Below are 17,919 nucleotides of genomic sequence, written 5' to 3' on the forward strand. Positions count from 1 at the left end.
ATATATATATATATATATAATAAAAAAAAGAAATTATAAGGTCAACAATTTTAATGCTTTGTGTACAACACAGTGCTCAGTTTTTTTTACAGCTCTTTTACAAAGACAAAAGGGAACACATTTCCAAGAGAACACAGGTCAGAACTAATAAATACAAATAATAAATATAGATATACTTTTAGTCTTTTCTGCTCTATGCTCTGAAAATAAATAAAGAACACATTTTGGCACCTTTAATTATTCTTTAAAAGTCTAATTCAGAATCAAACAGCTGCCACAAGCTTCCTGGTTGTACAGTGGAGCCCTGCTCTGCTGACAGCTTCTCTAAGATGGGGTCTATTTCTGTGAGGCACAGAGAGCTGCTGCTGTCCTGAGACCAGAAGCTCAGAGGCGTGATGAAACAACCTTCAGTTTCACTGGATCTCCTCTCCTTGTTAAGTGGCACCAGACTGCCTGGACTGACACTGTCCTTGCTGCTCACTGTGCTCATGTCACAGCTCTCAGGTTTCTGCTGTTTGTTCACGAGAGGTTGACGGTTTTCATCCGAGACTGCACCCTTACTCCTCTGTGACAAAACCAGGGGTCTCTTTTTGGGCCTTCTTTGTCTCTGAGTAAATTTCTGCTTTCCAGCTAGGTGGCTGCGATTACGACGGGGAACTTCAACCTGGTGTTGTTCAGCGTTGTATGACGCACATGTAACCTGTGTGCCTTCAAGCTTGCTGTTGTGCAGGATGCTGGACACCGACTCCTCTGGTGCTGGTGACGTCTGCATGGTGTTATCCATCACTCCCTCAGAGCGGGGTTTGGACAAGTGCTCTGAGAGTAAGGCGCTGAGCAGCTTCAGGGCCTCTTCGAGCATGTGTCCTTGTCTTCCCTGTTCCTCTCTCAGACCCTCCAGACTACTTTTTAAGTTTTGCAGATGTGAGTCAAGCTCTGCTACAGTGTCTCCATTCTACAGGGTATAAATGAACAGTTATACTCCTCACTCATCAGAAACATTGCCAATTAAATCTCATTTCAAAATAAAGAACACGACAGACAACATCTTCACCTTTTGCACTGTTTCCTTAAGTTGTGTCATCACATCCTGTTGGGAGTCCATATTATTTACCAAAGTCTTAAACTGCTGGGAGATGTGGCCCTGATGATTGTCCAAATTATTTTGCACTGGGATGAACAAATAAAAACATTAAACACAGAATAAAAATGACAACGGCGTTAGAAGTGGATTGCTGCGCGGCAAGCAGCACCATCTGCTGGTGTTAATATTTCCTTTTCAATACATCAACTTAACCATGTTTTATAAAAACACTCAATTCAACAAGGAAACTTACATGTTGATGTGAAATTGTCAATTTTTTCAGAAACTATTTGGCACACTGCTGCGTTTCTCTCAGTGCCAGCAACCAGCTGTTGAATCTGAAAAGAACATTTTTTTGTTTTCAAATTAAAAACATTTTAAAGAGAAGGTCATCTGAATTTGAATAACTAGAATCAGTTTACGTTATCACTTACATTGCTAAGTGTTTCTCTGATATGCTGGCATTCTTTGGCTAAGTGATCACTGTTAAAGCAAAAAGCAGGGAAAAAAGGTTACGTAGGGATTTAGAGTTGCATATTTGAAATGACAAAAAGACGCACCTGTCCTTTTTTTCTTTTGCCTTTTTCTTGTCTTCTTCAAATTTAGCCAGTATTCCTGAAGTTCTGGTTTTATCCTTCAAGTCTCCAAGGAGGAGAGGCTTAGTGTGATAACTGCTTGAAAACTTTGGGTCACTCCCCTAAACAGAGACAAAATACAAATGTTAGGAAAGCAAGAATTATTTAATATGTTTGTGTATGCGCGCTTATGATCCCATTAGTTTTTGTCACACACATAAACAACTTTTATGGTATTGGAAATTCAGAAATGCTTATTTTTCATACAACGAACATCTACTCATTTCTTTACCATACTGTCTTTGTCATTTAAATATTTGACATTAATGTAAAAATGGCCAAGCTTTAACAATTTACAGGTAGAGTTAATTGGCTTTGGAAAAATCCAGATTACAGACAAGAGTTAAAACTAAATAAGAGCATGCTAGAAATTAACACAGTATTGCAAATGAAAAGAGGAGAGCTGCAGCTCTATAAAAAGAGAATAATTAGCTGAATGAAAACAGGTGATCTGACTGGGGAATTGGGTTAACAGTAATAAGTGTGATGAAACAAAGACAGTAAAACGCACAGTGGTTTCATGGAGGAAATATGTAAAGAAGGGCTACAGTCAAAGACCTGTAAATGTTAGTACAAGTGGGAGCCAAAGTTATAGATTTGGTTGAGTATGTAGTTTCAAGACTGTATAATATACACAAAGAAAATGCAAACCATTACTACAATATTTGCCTCGTCGTTAGACCTTTTATGAATTTAACAGGGTGGAGGGAAAAATCAATACAGCATTGTACTGCGATTTTGATAGAGACACCAAATACTGATATTTTATTAAATAAAATTAAATATTCTTGGAATACTATGAACAAGAGCACTCATCTCCTGAAATAACATCAAGTGAGATCTAACAGATTGCCAACATGTTGCCATCAGTGTGAATGAGTCTTTGTCAATGAGCACAATTCATTTACAAAGTTTAACTGTGAGGAATAATTTGCGTTCAAAAAAAGGTGACAAATTGCAAAGTAAGTTATTGCAGTACTCCGACGTTAAAAATTGCAATAATATCATATCCTCATTGAAGTATTGTATTAATATCATATCGTGGGGTGTTTGGTTATTCCCATTTCTAATGCTTGGCTTTGCATTTCGTAACCAAGAACCATCTGCAAGGTGAACATGGGAAATCCTACCTCTTGTGAACTTTGCTGGGAAGTTCTGGAGGACAAACTCATATCCTGAGATGCGCTCTGAGAATTTTCATGCCAAAACTGAGACTCAAAGAAGATCTGAGAGTCTGACAAACTGGAGAAACCACTGGTAGATGCATTTCTGTTTGCATTTTCATCCCAATGAAGTGTAACAATAGAGAAGAAAACACAAACACAGTCAAATTATGTAGCAAAACCATTTAGTAACCTTTTTTTTTAAATTGTGTTTACATGTGTTTACATGAAAAACTTCAAATGTTTTTAGAATTAAAGGGAAAATAGCAATGTTATATGTCAATAACAAGAGATTAAAAAACAGAAAAAAAAATAGTGTAGTGGCACATTTTAATTACCTGCTTCCAGTTGGGATATTTAGCATTTCCTTTATATTTCGTATATGATTCATTGCTCTTTGGTTATCTGTTTGTAAAGATAATAAGTTAGCCACAGTCTCATCTAACTGTCATATTAGCAGTACAGTAGCTGACAGGTAGATATTAGCAAGTTGTTCACAGCTAGAATATCAATAAAGGTCTTCAGTAAAAAGTAATCTTGTTAACGTTAGTGTGTATAGATGTTATATCAGTAATTCACCACTGAAATATATTATTTAAATTACCTCACAGTTCTTACAGATGTGATTATTGATAGCTAGCTGTGTGAAACGTAATTAAAACTCCCGCCATCTGCAGAGGCTGCGCTGCGTTCAGTGGCCGTCGGAATGTGTCCTACTGCAACACACCTGAATAAAATTAGTAGGTCATTATTAGTAAGACTATAGAACTTGATTGTATGCTGAGGTGGCAGTTCAGCCATCTGATTTATGTTACAGCAGCTCATGAGTGAATGAGCATGGTGCAATAAAAAGTAATTTTACAAGTACATTTTCCAAACACATTTTCTTACATTTATGTAAATTTACTTGAGTAGGGTTAGGGGTTGCCACCTCAGCATGCAGTAAAGTTCTATAGAGTCTTGCTAATGACCTACTGATTTTATTGAGGTGTGTTGCTGCAGGGACACCGGTCCTTGAGAAAGTTTTTCTTATCATACAGAGATGCTTTATCAATCCAAGTATTTATTGACATGCCTTGCTCACCCACCCATGGATCTATCGGCATTTATTTTCAAACATCTGCAGAAATTAGATTAAAGATAAAAGCAATACAACAAGCTAAACAGGACTGTAAAGTGGTCCATTATTATTAAATGAATTATTACTAACACAATATTGTTTTGTACTTTGTTTTAAAAATTTCAGTTACTCTGTAAATCCTGTGAAAATATTTGAGTGTTCAAAACTGCAATTTATAATTTCCAAACCCTCGCAAATTCAAGAGCGTTGTGTGTACTGATCCATTATTAATATTATCATTATTACTGGTACTAGGAGGAGGACGAAATGGAGAATGAGAAGAGAAATAAAACAAATGTTCTGCTTGTTATTCTGTTCTTTCTCACAGGAGCGTCGCCGTTCTTATAACTCTTATTTTGAAAGGCGTTTCCGGAAGTTTACATGCTAAATGTAAATCCGGTAGCTGTGAGCCAGTCGTTGTAGGATTATCTGTTTGTGGGTCAACACCAGAGGTGTTGTGATGAGCAGTCTGGCAATAGCTGTTACTATCTGAGTGGTAACACCTCCGCGGCGGACGAGACCAGCCGGTTACTAAACCGCGCCTAGGAGTTTGGTCAGGCCAAAGCCTGGTGTTTGGCTGGTAAGTTAACTTTTTCTGTCTCCACACTCAGCGGCTACTGATGTTGTTAGATTGTAAATATATCCGATCATGTGAAAAAAGGTTTAGATCTTCAACTCGGTAGTTGGGCGTTATTTTAACTGCTACAACAATCAAGTTAAGCCTTCAGCTCGGTGACAGGTGCTAGCTATCGCTGTGTAGCTTCACTGACGTTAGCTCGTTGCGTGCAGTTTTCTGATAATTTAGCTTTGCTGCTTTTCTCCTCAAATAATTGTATTGTGCCGCAGAGTTAGATGTAAAAGTGTAGTTTTTCCACAATAAAAAGTTGTGGGGGGAAATAGTGAAAACTACTTTATTAACAACAAAAAAAGGGCTATGCATTTATTTGTGTTGTCATGAATGTTCAAACTGTTTAATGGTAACTAAATTGTAGTTTACTATCAAGCATATACTGGATCTTCCACTGTTGTGATCAGACAAATGTATTCTTATATTAACTAAGTTAAAGCAGTTAGAGACAAACATATTTACCTACAGTACTGTGCCTTGAGCCATCCTTCATATCTTATTTTGTTTTCTGAAGATTCTTTAAAGTTTTTCTTTGGACATTGGATGCTTTTTCATTCCTTTTCATTCCATTCCTTGTACCTGACCATTTTTTTTAAATTTTGTTAGACCACTTAACACTGACCTGTGAATCATTCAAGCATAAAAGACTCGCCTAATTCAAAGGATGAAGCAGTGTTGTGTCTACCCATAACAGATAGCTTAGCACCTAACCAGTTTTTCTGTCTTTAGTCATTTTGTTACTAGTAACTTGTCACAAAACCACATAATTCGTTCCCATTTATTTAGCCGAATCTCAAAAAAAGAAAGAAAAAGTTGGCACAGTTTGACAGACAGAAAAAAGTATCTTAGCGACAACAAAATGATTTGTAAAGTAAAAACTTAACATTTGCTGGCATGGTGTGCAGCATGACCTTTAAAAATAAGGAAACAGGACAAGTTTGTTTAAGTAATCCAAACCGATTAATAGTATGTGAATGTAACTAACTGCCACAGGATCTGAAAGATCATCTGGCCCAGTTGATCCACCTACTGTTCACTGAACACTCATCAGAAATGGTCTGAGTGTAATCTTTAAGAAAGGACAACCGTAGTATTCCAAAGTATTAAATAACTGGAATGAAAATCAGCGGCAACAAGTGTTGTTAAGGAGTGATGAAATTGTTTGTTTGTTTTTTCTTTTTGTCAAATTCTTGGTAAATCTTTTGTGACAATAGGGAGTGAATAATTCCTGTAACCGGAAAAAAAAAAACATTTGCAGAACCTGACTATGTGAGGGCAGACATCTGCTTCGACCGGTTGGGGAAGAGAGGAAGGTGAAAGCAAATAGTGTTACAACAAACACTTGGCAGGTTAGACAGGCACTTAACTGCAGAGGGCTCAAATAAAGTCTATAAGTTGCATTAGGGTTGAATAAATAAAAAAAAATATATGATTTAAGATAAGAAAATCTGAAGCCAGCTCTCATTACTTACTGGTTTTCTAAAAGGAAATTTAGCCAGTATGTAGGCTTTATAGACATCCTGTTTATGAAATGTATTAAGTTGTCTGCTTTTTGTTTTTGTTTGTTTTTTTCTCCAAGGTTTCAAATATGGCTCTGCCATTCCTTCTGGTCTTTGCTGCCACCGTGATTCTTATCAGACCCGAGACGCCTGTAACTAAGGTAGGAAATGAACGTTACCTAAGGCAAAAGACCAGCTCATGCTATGTTCTGCCGATGTCGATCTCTTAATCTATGCATGCTTCTCTGCTTACAGGCCCTACATCAGAACTCACTTGAATGTTGTGGTGATAAGCAAAGAGCTAACAGTTCATGCTCAAATGACACCCACTGTGAACCAGGTAGTGTGGATGTTTTTAATGTCTCATCACTGACGAACACTGGGAGAAAGCATATTGGCCTTATTACGTTGGCTACCACTGAGATTTGACCCGTTTGACATCATTGTTGTTATCAGTATACGATTAGGCAGAGTTAAAAGACTCAGAGTAGTGCAGAGCCTCTGATTGTTAAGTATTTTGGAAATTTGTGCGTATGGTCTCTTTAGTCTAGTTGACCTAAATTATTCCCTATAATGACTCAGAATAATTCATTTCTGAAGTTTGGAAAAAGGCTTGCTGTGCATCGCACTTGTGTGTTAATGTTTAACTACGCATTTGAAGATCTCAGGGATTAAATGTGCATTTAACACTTTGTTTACGTACGATCAATGTCGGCTGTACGTGGCCTTTGATATAAAATGAGTTTGACATCACTGATATAGATGATTTATTCTGTACAGTTGGGATTCAAAGATAAGTTAAAAACAATTCTGCCTTTTTGATACATGAATGGAAACAGCATTTAGCAGCTACTTAAAGATATCTGCGTGATATATCGCCATGCCCTGGTACCTCATCGGATTATAGAAACTGCAGTTAATTTAGTGTATCAAACTGGAGAAAGACTTGTAGTTTGTCGCTACAGCACTATAAATACTCAAATCAAAGTGTGTAAAAATTCACACTATGTAATACAGATGTCATTCTCTTGAATTTCACAGGATGTTTCCTGCGCGTCCTCGAGAACACCAACACCGTCTGCATATTGTGCGACTCGGCAGCTGTCGATTTAGAAAATATAACAGTCTGCACCTACAGTAAGGACTCTGAGCTCTTTGCGTGTTGGATTGTGTCGCTCATGTTTGGGTCGTTTGTGTTAACACGCCTTTTTCTGTGCTTTCTAGACTACACACTGGAGCGTAAAAATCATACAACTGTAACGACAGTTGTTCCTAAAATTGGTAAGATGTGCAGACTGATTTCATGCGGTGTAATATTCCTTGCATGGTTAGAGACGGGAATGTTTGATGCAGTAAATGTCTGTCAGTTCATTTCCTGTTTTTGTGCTGTGTTTTTGTGCAGGTGGCCCTGGTGTGGCAGCCTCTCTACTTCTGGGAACGCTGTTGATCAGCCTCTTCCTGATACTCTCTGTCGCCTCCTTTTTCTACCTCAAACGCTCCAACCGACTTCCAAGTATCTTCTACCGCCGCAACAAGGGTGAGGAGCACTGCACAGTGACTCACAGTGACACGCTTTTGGTGCTGGCTTTGATTTTGTAACTTTCTTTTTTCCCCTCCAAATGCAACATTATGTTTTTGTTCTTTTTCAGCCTTCATATTTCAACCAAGTGAGACAGTAAGTGGATTTTGACTTTTTGTTTTTTTTAGTAGTAGTAGCATATTCAGAGTGTAGAAACTACAAATCTGTTTTCAACGAAGTCTTTGTGCGTCAACTGTTTAACCTTTGCTCTTTTCCTTCCAGGCTGTTATGATCCCCTCCTCGTCAGGTGAGATGGCCACACTCTCTTTTGTAAACTGTAATCTTTGACCAGGAAGTATTATGTGAAGCAGCAGTATTTGGTATTATTCATGAGGATGCATGGAAAATTTTTCTATTTAAAAACAAAACAATACAAAAAAACCACACAAAATGAGCTCAAACATGCTAATTGTGATTACAGTGAATGTGTCCTCCTGTTCCTCTCACAGATGATTTTATGACCCTTCATTTGCTCTCTTTTCCAGTGAGGAAACCCAGATATGTCCGAAGAGAGCGACCCTCTGCTTCGTCAACACTGAACAGTGCAACCATCACGACAACTTCATCTGCTCAAGTTTATAATGTGTAGGGTGGGGGGTGCAGGTAGGAGAGAGAGCTCAGGAACGCCGTAAGATTTACAAAAGGGTGAAGGAAGACAAGATGACTCTAATAAGGATGGCCAAATTTAACTGTAGCTGCTTTTGCTGGGCTGTTAATTTTTCTCTATGTATTGAGAGTATAACAAAAACTGACCAGTATCAAGTAACTAACTTTCTGGGGCTCTGAACTGTCTTGTACTCAATTAGTTATTCGTTAAAAATGAAGCAGCCACGCAGTCTAGCCGTCCCAGGAAAAATGGCTCGTGTTCATGTGCAAGTTTGTCTTTTCTTGTGGTGAACGAGAGTTGCTCGTCTCACGATCATGCCTCAGTTTAAGTGGAAATGCTGTCGGCAAGTGTTTTTTTTTTTGTTGTTTTTTTTTAATCTGCTGCGTTTGGTCAGAGAATCTGAATGAAGAGTTTGGTGAACGTGGATGCCTGTCAGGTTTGACTCGTAAACCGTTCGTCGCGTCGACTTAGCGACAGAACGGGAACATGCGATAGACATTTTGTTTTTACTTGTGTGCTATTTATTTGCATTTTGTAACTGTGCACTGAGTTTTACTGCTTAGAATTAGGCTGACAGGTTAAAAGACGTGTCATCATAGTTTTATTTCTTCTCTGGTGGACCAGGTCTGTAGGCACTGTATTGATGATGGATTGTTTGATTGTATTTTGTACTTTTGTTGTTGCCGTTGTATTTATTATTTTTGTAATCAGTCAAGGTGAATGTATTCCACGTGCATAACACAGAGCATGCATTGCAGTTGCATGCTCATTTTTTTTTCCATTCCATGTGCAGAGCCAATGCTTCACTCTTTTTTTTTTTTCTTTTTTTTTTAAAGAGCTGTGATCCTGCTGATGCATATAAAATAAGAGTTCCTCTTTTTTCCTGTCAAAATTTAGAATTTCCAAACATCCCCGTGCACTTTATACATCTGAGGTCTTCACTGGACTTTGGACCTTGATTTTTTTTCTTTCTCAAAGAAATCAATGTTGCTATTTAGTGTGATTGAGATTTTTTTTTTTTTTTTTTTTTCTGTTGCGTAGACGGCAGCTCTGTAGTTGCATTTTGAACATTACTTGATTACCATTAACTTTGCCAAATGTATGAAGAATATGGCTTTGTCCTAAATGCTGTTACTGTGATGACTCTGCCATTATGAGCTTTAAATGGAGCCAGGAAGCATTTAATCACAATGCGTCTGTGCTAATAATTGGGTATTTGAATTATGACAAGTGGCCTTTTTACTGTAGCTCCAATCCTTAACCCTATCCAAGTTCTACATTGTAGTTTTGATTCACAAGATGGTTCTAAAAGTTATGTCTGTCTTTAGCATGTGTGGAGCAATCTGAACCAGATAGAAGGCAGCAGTCATTCCATGAATATTCCTCTTTTGGCTTCATGTGTTTACTGTTGTACAAAAAACCATAAGCTAAAAACATGTACATATTGTTTTATACAAATGATGTATCGTTTTTGTAATGATGTACATATTCTAGTTTCAGTGCCATGAATAAATTCAGAAGATCTAAGTATTGTTTGCAGAAATAAAGCACCTTTCATAAGCCAATGCAAAGTTGCCTTTTTTTGTCTTTACTGTTGTTTTGTAAACTCGAATGAATTCTATCCGCTGTCTTGAGAAGGGAAAAGGTTAAATTGTTCAAATTAACTTACAAAAAAAACCATTATTTATAACATTGACAATATTTATACTATTAAAATAATACAGAGAAAGCAAAACCACAGAGAAAAACTTTAAACAATATACAATCTATAACAATCTCAGAGAGTGCAAATCCCCCTGAAGGGCAAAGGCTGTACTACAACTTTACGATGTTTTTTTTTTTTTTTTTTTACAACATGCTGATGTCAACCTTTTATTAAACATGATAACTTCAGCTTTTTCCTAATTTGTGTGGCCTATGACCTTGAGGCATTATTGAAAGTGTATTTTATGATCATCTTATTCTTTACAAACATTCCTATTCCATATGACTGAAGTTTTTTTTTTCTACAAACTGTAAAATCTTTAATCTGTCAGATGTTAACATATGTTCGTGCAGTGGGTGATTTTGTGAAACTTAATGATTTTTAGTGTGATGCCACAGGGTGTCATACTGAAAAAATATGTGTGTTGTGCAACTCTTTTAATGCGATATATTACTTGATATGATGTCTTGGCATTTCTTTTCAAGGTCACCTTTGACCTTGGACGTTAACAGTGAAGGTTAAGGTCAAATGCTTTGCCATCCTAGGTGCTCGTGACCCCAAGACCTAGTATTTTGTTGTTGTTTCAAGGTGATCCATACAAAATTTAGGGTAAAAGTTTTGGTAGTTTTTACTCATTTTCATTTTTGGTGAAACCCTGAGCCGTTTTTCACAAAAAGTTGTTAGAAGTATCTACAGATGTGAAAACTGCAAAAAACAAGACTGCTGACGTTACAGCCAACAAAAATTTAAGAAATCGATCAAACAAGAACACTATCATTTCCTAAATGTTGCCGATACAATCGAAGGAAGAATTTTAAAAATAATTTTCAAGATAAAAGACATTTTATGAAAGTTTTTATGAAAAGATTTTGTTTTTTGGAAAATAAATGCATGTGTTTATGAATGACAGTAAAAATGTTTGGATTTCTGTCGTGTTTTAATGTCGTGTTTTAAATAATTTCCCCCAGGGATCAATAAAGTATTCTGATTCTGATTCTGATTAATGTAATAATAGAACTTATATTGCTGTTATTATTATCAGGGTTAATATTTTGGGGTGCTGGAATGTCTCGTGTCTGGCAGTCGAGGGAAGGACGTTTGCACCAGGAGCTACATGTGACAGGACATACTACTCTATTTATAACATCTGAGTGCAAGGGCCCAGTCTGACATATGCAAGGGCAGATGGACATCGTAGCTTAACTATTCCTGCAGGAAAACGCAAAGCTACCTCTAAAATTGGATGATTTAAAAAATAAATAAATAAATCTGCATCAGGTAAGCCTCTGCATATTTTACTAAAGCACATTTAACATAATATAGTGTGGTTATACAGCTCGTGGTTATGGATACTGCTGGTAAGATATTTTGCAGTATTGACCCACAATAGTTTATATTCTGATAATATTAATTAGGACAAAAAAGTAATACTAATGGTATTTTACTGTTACTTAAACAAAACCGCAGAAAATGGCAAATGTATTGTGTTTGACACATTGAGGCCTATCATAATCATTTTTGAGATTTTCCCTATGTTGAAAAGGCAAAACAAACCCAATGTAGATGTTTGTTAAGTTCATATGTTGTTCCCTGACACTGGGCAGCTGATTTGTTTTCATATCAGATTATATGACCTGTTTTCAAAGATCAGGGCCCTGGAGTATTTTGGGGTTTGTTATGGAGCTTGTGACTAAGGTGCTTTGGTGTTACTTTGCCACTCTGAAGTCTCGCTCATTCATCAAACTTTGATCTGAGAAAGCTTTGCCCTCTACACAATGGCTTCCTTTAATGACAGGTGATTATAAGCAATGTTAAGTCTAAGACAAATGCACATGCTCTATATTTAACTCAAATGTGTTGACGTAACCATATCTGCTACCAAAGATACCAAGAATGGATTGTTATGCATCACTCAAGGCCACTTTAGTTAAGCTTATGCAAAAAAAAAAAAAAAAAAAATCCGTTTAAGTATAAATATATATTCTTCTTTTTTTTAGATTGAGGAGCATGTGAATTGTCAGAATGGATGATTTAGATCACAGTATTCACATTGCAGAGGATGACTGGACAAGCTTCTATGAGGAGAGTGAGGAGTGCAGTCTGCAGCAGCCTTCACTTGCCTGCCTTGATGATGCCAGTCTCACAGATTCAGAGGATTCGGGAAACCTAAGCTCAGCTGTCAGCCAAAGCCAGCAAGACTCACAGCAGAATCCTGATAATGACAAAGATGGAGATACAAGCAACACAGCAGAATGCACCGAAGAAGAAAGCTCTAATTTGTCAGTGCCACTTAATCAGCCGGAGGATGCTGCAACAAAATCTGAAGAGGACTCTGAAGCATATCCTAAATGTCCTGCACCAGTCCCAGAGGAGACGGGTTACAGCGCTACAAACACTCTGCAAACTGAGCTACTGAATAAATCAGAACATCTGACAAAAGATGGAGAAGTGCAGCCAGAGAGTGAACCGCTTTCTTGTCACCAAACAGGATTAAATGTGAATGAGCCAGACACGACAGAGAGGGCTGTAAACGAAGATGTAAGGAGTGTTTCTGCAAGAGCAGAGAAGGAACGCTGGTTTGTGACAGTGAACGATAATCCCGCACGATGGCGAGCACGTCCCACCGCTGTAAAAAAAAAACGAAGACAAAAAAAACCCTTTGAGAGACGTCATGCGTGCAACGCTACTCAGGAGAACTCACCTGAAAGTGGTGTAAAGTTAGAGATGAATAAAAATAAACCTGCATCTCAGGCAAGAAGGGAATCTAAATCAAACCAAAACCAAAAATCAGGCAGCAACCCAAGTTATGAACACAACGTGGAGGTAGGAGTCATTTCAGAATCATCACAAGCGGCTTTAATATCTGATGAAGAAGACAATTTTCCATCACTCAAACAAAATATTCTTAAGCCGATGATGAAGAGAAGCAAAAGTGAACCAGACAGCTCAGCTTTGATGGCACGAGACCCACTCACGCATTCACAGATGGAGAATGAGGAGTGCGATGAGCTTGAAGACAGTGCTGAGTTCCTCTCCGTTTACAGTTATGATTCAGAAAGCTATTTGTCAGCAGCTGAATCAGTGGAGGAAACTCAGCATCCTCCTCAACACCCAGAAATGTGCCGCTCGTTATCTTTGACATCCGGCTGCCAAAAAAAAGATGCTGACTCTACACAGGACGGACAAATGCATTCTTCTTTTTCCACCAATGTGTCAGCTGCCAGCTGTAAAATTTATGAAGCTACCGGCGCTGTGCCTTCCCCGATGCATCCATCTGCCAACCAAAGAAATACAAGCATGCCAGATCATATCCCCCCATGTGAAAATGAAACACACTGCTTGATACTCTTGGACACACCTGGAGCCCAAAGACATAAAATCAATCTTTCAGTACCTGGTTTCTCTAAGGAAGAACAGCCCTCCCCTCTCTGTGTTCCTGATGTAACAGTAAAACCTTGCTCTGAGGAAGACTGCCCAGAAACATATGCCAAAGCTGAGGGTCACAGTCGACCCGTGTACGCCATCTCTGCTTTTTGGGATGAAATGGAAAAATTGACAATAAATGACATTTTGCAGCTCAGAATGAATAGAGGCTCATCACCTATAGAAACAGGAGAAGCCACGACACCAAATGTAGATGAATCCCCAACAAATCATGACCCTCTGGTTGACACTGTGGAGTATAATTTGTCTTGCAGCACTCCCATGGATATTTCAGACACAGCAGACTCGGACTATTTTACGCAGGCTGACGAATCTAAGCCAGACCAATCAAGCTGTGAGTTTTCCACCTCAGATTTTGAAGAGGAGTACTGGCAGTTTGTTGGCCCCAGCAGGAACCCCAGCCCTGACCCTCACAGAAAAAACAAGCACAGCAGGAGTGACTCTCCATTCTTCTCAAACGATGAGTCCACATGCTCCGAAGGCAGAGAGACGCCTGTGCCTTTAGAGGACTTTGCAGGGCAGTGTTTTGACAGCCAGAAGCCCCACACTTTGACCTCAAGCACACTTGCATTGCCTAGACAGTTAACCAAAAGTAAAAGTATGCAGAATATACAAACTCTCAACAGAGAGAATGCATCTTTGCCTGCTTTACTTGGTAGTGATGAAAGTAGTCTGTTTTTTAGCAGATGTCAGTCTTTGGCAGAAAACACTGCTTTTAAACTAAGTGACAGCCTGGGAACACAAATTCCTCTGTCTTTTCTATCCAGCACAGACTTTCTTGATTACCAAATATCTTACCCAGAGGTGTTTGAATACTTTTTCACAGAGGATAAAGTAAACTCTGACTCCAGGCACTTCACTGTTTATGATCCAAAAGACATCTCCATGCCTCCTGTCTTTGACTATGCTCTTTGTTCATGTAGAGATGAAATGTCTTTCTCTCCTCTTCACTGCAATGAGGAGAAACCCATCCCCATTTTCTCTTGTTCTCATCCTACCGTCAGAGAACTCACACTGCCCAAGGTGGGCAGTGGGTTTGCACTCAATGTTTTCTTGAGTGCAAACTCTGATGAAGTGGATGACATCTCTCCCCTGAGAATTGTGTCTCATTCTTTCATTCAGGCCCACCAACATGGATCCACAGTAGAAGCAGCCGTGGGTGGATCTGCCAGCTGGAAAAGTTTACTGCCGATAAGAAAAATTCACTTCCATGATAAAGGGAGCATATGGTGCAGAGGATCTGGTGACTGGGTGTTTCCGGTTGACTTCGAGAAGATACCCAGCAGGAGAGAAGATCCAGGGGCACCGGTGCTGAGTGTGGGAAGGGTCTCCCCGGCTTCCTCGCAGCTGTTTAGAGAGCTAGAAGAGCAGCATTTCATTTTGGAAACTATACAGACAACAAGTAAACATGAGCTTACGTAAAATCAGGAGACATAAATGTAAAAATGCAACATATTTAATTTCACTTTTTGCCCTTACAGGACACCAGGGCATCTTCTCCACACTGAAGCAGTCAGACATGTGTTTAGTCTGCATTGCCTTTGCCTCCTGGGTACTAAGATCCTCTGATCCAGAGGCTGCTGATGCCTGGAAAGCAGGTATGATCATTTCTGAATTTATGTTCGTCTATCAGTCATAGTCAGTCGTGATGTTTTTTTCCATTACTTTGCTATGTTTCCTGATAAAATTTAGGGTAACAATTTATGATTGGGCACCCTTTTCAGTAGTTAATTTTGAAAGTACTGAATAGGCAAATTTTAAGTGATTAGTAGTTTTTGGTATTTTTGTAGAAAAATAAATTATTTTCCCATCTTCCATCAAGTACACCTTACTCTTGGGGCACAGGCGATGTTATGGAGAGGCTCAACTCTAAGGTACTATATAGATAAGAGTCAAAGGAGCTTGCAAAGAAAAGCGTCTGGACTTCTTTAAGTTACTTGAAGACGTTTCACCTCTCATCCGAGAAGCTTCTTCAGTTCTAAGGTCAAATGGTGGAGAGTCCCAGATATAAACCTAGTGGGAGTAACCCCCCACAGAGGGACAAAAGGACCCCCTTATGATCCTCTAATCGCCTGAGCCACATATAGATAAGAAGACACTGTACACTCATTTTGATAGTTATGTTTGAATTGTGATTATAAAAAATCATGTTTTTATTTTTTTATGTAAGTTGGTAAGAAAGAACAGACCTTATTATATTTATATTGGTAAAATAAAAGGCGCAAGATTGATCCACTTCATAATATGGCCCGTGCCCTAAAAAGTACTTATGATGTAAGATGGGGAAATATGGTTTGTTTCAAAAATTACAATTAAATTGCACACTACTAAAAATTACTTATGCAGTACTTTAAATCACTTACAGTACAAATTGTGTCTCTTTTCCTGTAACATTGTTGAAAGTGAGGCAAAGTTAATCAACTTCATAATATGACCCGCACCCCAAAAAGTACAGTGTACTTACAACGTAAAGGGAACGTATGGGGAGATATCGTTTTGTACTTAAAATTTATTATGAAGTACTTTAAATTACTTATAGTATAATGTGTGTCTCCTTTTCTGTAAGCTACCCAAAATTTAAGCAATACATAAAAGTACCTAGGCATTACTTACATTTATTTACAATATAATTATTAGTTTTTTCCTGTAACATACCTGAAGTTATGCAATACTTACAATTACTCTTGAACTATAAATTACTTACGTTATTTACAGTCTAATTATTTATTTTTTTCCTTTAAACACTTGACTTGTACCCCCTTATTCTAGTGTACCTACTTTTAAGTATTTGTAGGCAAATTTAATCACATTCGATTTTCAAATCAAATACACTGAAATTCCATTTAGTTACTAGAGAATTGCATCTTTAGTTGTAGGCTTTATTATGAAGTTTTGCCAATTTTAGTAAGGAAAATAACTTTTGCCTTAAAACATTAAACATTTTCCCTGTCACATGTTTGTGTACTAGGTGATCAAACATGAAAAGTTGAAATTCAAAATAACCATGGAAATCCTTTTCAGCTCTACTAGCAAATCTGAGTGCACTATCAGCTATCCGGTACCTGCGGCAGTATGTGAAGAAGAGGAATCCTCAACTTGAATTCTGATATGTACATACAAAACAAACTACTTCCAGCCATTCTCACTTGGGTCCATGGATAAAAAGAAATCCACTGTATTTATATTTTGCAAAATGTCTACAGTTAAAGTACATACACAAAGTTTAAAGCTGCAGCCCGGCATGAATTGAGAGAGATGAAAGTTGTTTCCAGCCTCAGTTGTTCTGGTGCAATTTTTAGGTCAAGTATGGACAGTATGTGACAAAGATATTCAGGATTTATAGCTTCAGTGTGAAAGAACAACAATGCAGTTTAGAGCCACAAAGCAGAGATTTTACAGCGATATCAGGCATTTTAACGTTTTATTAACTTCAGTGTGTCACTTCTGGGTAGGCCTGAGTTGATACAAGGACCATAACTAGACATTTTAGATTTGCTCACCACCTTCCACTTTGAATGTCTTGTTGTCCTAAAACACACAGCTGCATAATGTCAGAGCAGCTTAATTTCGACCAGATGGAGAGTGTAAGTGGTTGTCTGTGTGGAGGAAGAAAGGTTTTGCTGTAGATGTCTCATATGTATTTTGCTGTATGTTGGAGGGAAAGGTTAAATAGTTGACAGAAAAGCTTTGAATACAAACAGTGGCTCGCAAATGTCTTTGTTTGAGAGAATCTTAAGACAAAGTCACGTCTGTGTGATTTAAGAGGTGTTTAGAGGGGCTCTGGCATTTTTCAAACATTTTCTACAAGATGAAATTATTCAGATTCAGCTGAATAAGGTTAACTCAGCTTATTATTGTGGAAAATCCTGGGTAAATTAAAATAAATAAACTGGTTTAGTGTCAAATTTGTTTGTTTTCTTCTTGGTTCCGTTATCAGGTAGGGGGGCACAGAGGCACAAGTGGGGAGATGTTGGTTTAAAATTATTAAAAAGTCAGCGCAAGATCTCCTATGATGATGTCACATCCTGCAGGTGTACAAATTTCAAGCTAAACAAATTTCTCATTAGTACCTTCAACAAAACACAAAAGACAACAATTTATATGTTTAGTTGGTATTAGTGTCTCAAATTTATCTTGTTGCTCTTGTGAAATGACAATTTTGTTCAAAGATTTTCATGTAAATGGTTGTTGTCAAAACACTTCATGTGATTTGCTTTTAGTGCCACAAACGATTAAATGCAATCAAATCAAGAATGAGAGCCTTTTCCTCTGTCTGAACACAAGCTGAACTTCATAACCTCCAGAAATGTAAAATTAGCTGCAGAATGGTTCTACTAAGACATTTTCACACATGCACATCAGCCCTGGTGGAGCTGTATGCGAGATTGGCAATTTTGTGACACACCGGATTGGCTCTAGATGGATTATAACGTGCCAACTCCCTAGAACGTGTCTGAG

The 17,919-nt window shown here is 38.0% G+C and overlaps 3 protein-coding genes across 3 annotated transcripts; 2 read left to right on the plus strand and 1 right to left on the minus strand.

The window, feature by feature from the left end:
* Positions 1-244: 244 nt before the first annotated feature.
* Positions 245-3,270, minus strand: iho1 (interactor of HORMAD1 1). The gene is made up of 7 exons (XM_085407951.1): positions 3,218-3,270; positions 2,847-2,985; positions 1,642-1,778; positions 1,516-1,564; positions 1,335-1,419; positions 1,052-1,167; positions 245-952 (listed from the first exon to the last, which is right to left on the minus strand). The coding sequence occupies exons 1-7, from the start codon at positions 3,268-3,270 to the stop codon at positions 245-247; spliced, it is 1,287 nt and encodes a 428-aa protein (XP_085264077.1).
* Positions 3,271-4,383: 1,113 nt separating this feature from the next.
* On the plus strand, positions 4,384-9,877 carry lg5h1orf159 (linkage group 5 C1orf159 homolog). Its single transcript, XM_085406725.1, has 9 exons — positions 4,384-4,579; positions 6,207-6,287; positions 6,382-6,466; positions 7,168-7,263; positions 7,351-7,407; positions 7,529-7,663; positions 7,776-7,801; positions 7,928-7,952; positions 8,191-9,877. Exons 2-9 carry the CDS (start codon positions 6,216-6,218, stop codon positions 8,292-8,294), a joined length of 600 nt encoding a protein of 199 aa, XP_085262851.1. The 5' UTR covers positions 4,384-4,579; positions 6,207-6,215; the 3' UTR covers positions 8,295-9,877.
* Positions 9,878-11,176: 1,299 nt separating this feature from the next.
* Positions 11,177-17,715, plus strand: perm1b (PPARGC1 and ESRR induced regulator, muscle 1b). Its single transcript, XM_085406730.1, has 4 exons — positions 11,177-11,295; positions 12,015-14,863; positions 14,943-15,059; positions 16,483-17,715. Exons 2-4 carry the CDS (start codon positions 12,040-12,042, stop codon positions 16,566-16,568), a joined length of 3,027 nt encoding a protein of 1,008 aa, XP_085262856.1. The 5' UTR covers positions 11,177-11,295; positions 12,015-12,039; the 3' UTR covers positions 16,569-17,715.
* The last annotated feature ends 204 nt before the right edge of the window (positions 17,716-17,919 follow it).

Source organism: Rhamphochromis longiceps, linkage group LG5, assembly GCF_057381845.1.
Source record: "Rhamphochromis longiceps isolate RC_006_pf linkage group LG5, R_longiceps_female_GT1.1, whole genome shotgun sequence".
NCBI lineage: Eukaryota > Metazoa > Chordata > Actinopteri > Cichliformes > Cichlidae > Rhamphochromis > Rhamphochromis longiceps.

What these genes read in the sequence shown, in the direction of transcription:
- iho1 (XM_085407951.1), bottom strand. Translation starts at nt 3,270, where the DNA reads ATGAATCATATACGAAATATAAAGGAAATGCTAAATATCCCAACTGGA. An exon ending in TGACAATTTCACATCAACAT is followed by an intron (nt 1,168 to 1,334) that starts GTAAGTTTCCTT and finishes TGTTCATCCCAG; the next exon opens with TGCAAAATAATTTGGACAAT. An exon ending in TTAAGGAAACAGTGCAAAAG is followed by an intron (nt 953 to 1,051) that starts GTGAAGATGTTG and finishes TATACCCTGTAG; the next exon opens with AATGGAGACACTGTAGCAGA.
- lg5h1orf159 (XM_085406725.1), top strand. Translation starts at nt 6,216, where the DNA reads ATGGCTCTGCCATTCCTTCTGGTCTTTGCTGCCACCGTGATTCTTATC. An exon ending in CCGAGACGCCTGTAACTAAG is followed by an intron (nt 6,288 to 6,381) that starts GTAGGAAATGAA and finishes CTCTGCTTACAG; the next exon opens with GCCCTACATCAGAACTCACT. An exon ending in TATAACAGTCTGCACCTACA is followed by an intron (nt 7,264 to 7,350) that starts GTAAGGACTCTG and finishes TGTGCTTTCTAG; the next exon opens with ACTACACACTGGAGCGTAAA.
- perm1b (XM_085406730.1), top strand. Translation starts at nt 12,040, where the DNA reads ATGGATGATTTAGATCACAGTATTCACATTGCAGAGGATGACTGGACA. An exon ending in GGAAACTATACAGACAACAA is followed by an intron (nt 14,864 to 14,942) that starts GTAAACATGAGC and finishes TTGCCCTTACAG; the next exon opens with GACACCAGGGCATCTTCTCC. An exon ending in TGCTGATGCCTGGAAAGCAG is followed by an intron (nt 15,060 to 16,482) that starts GTATGATCATTT and finishes AATCCTTTTCAG; the next exon opens with CTCTACTAGCAAATCTGAGT.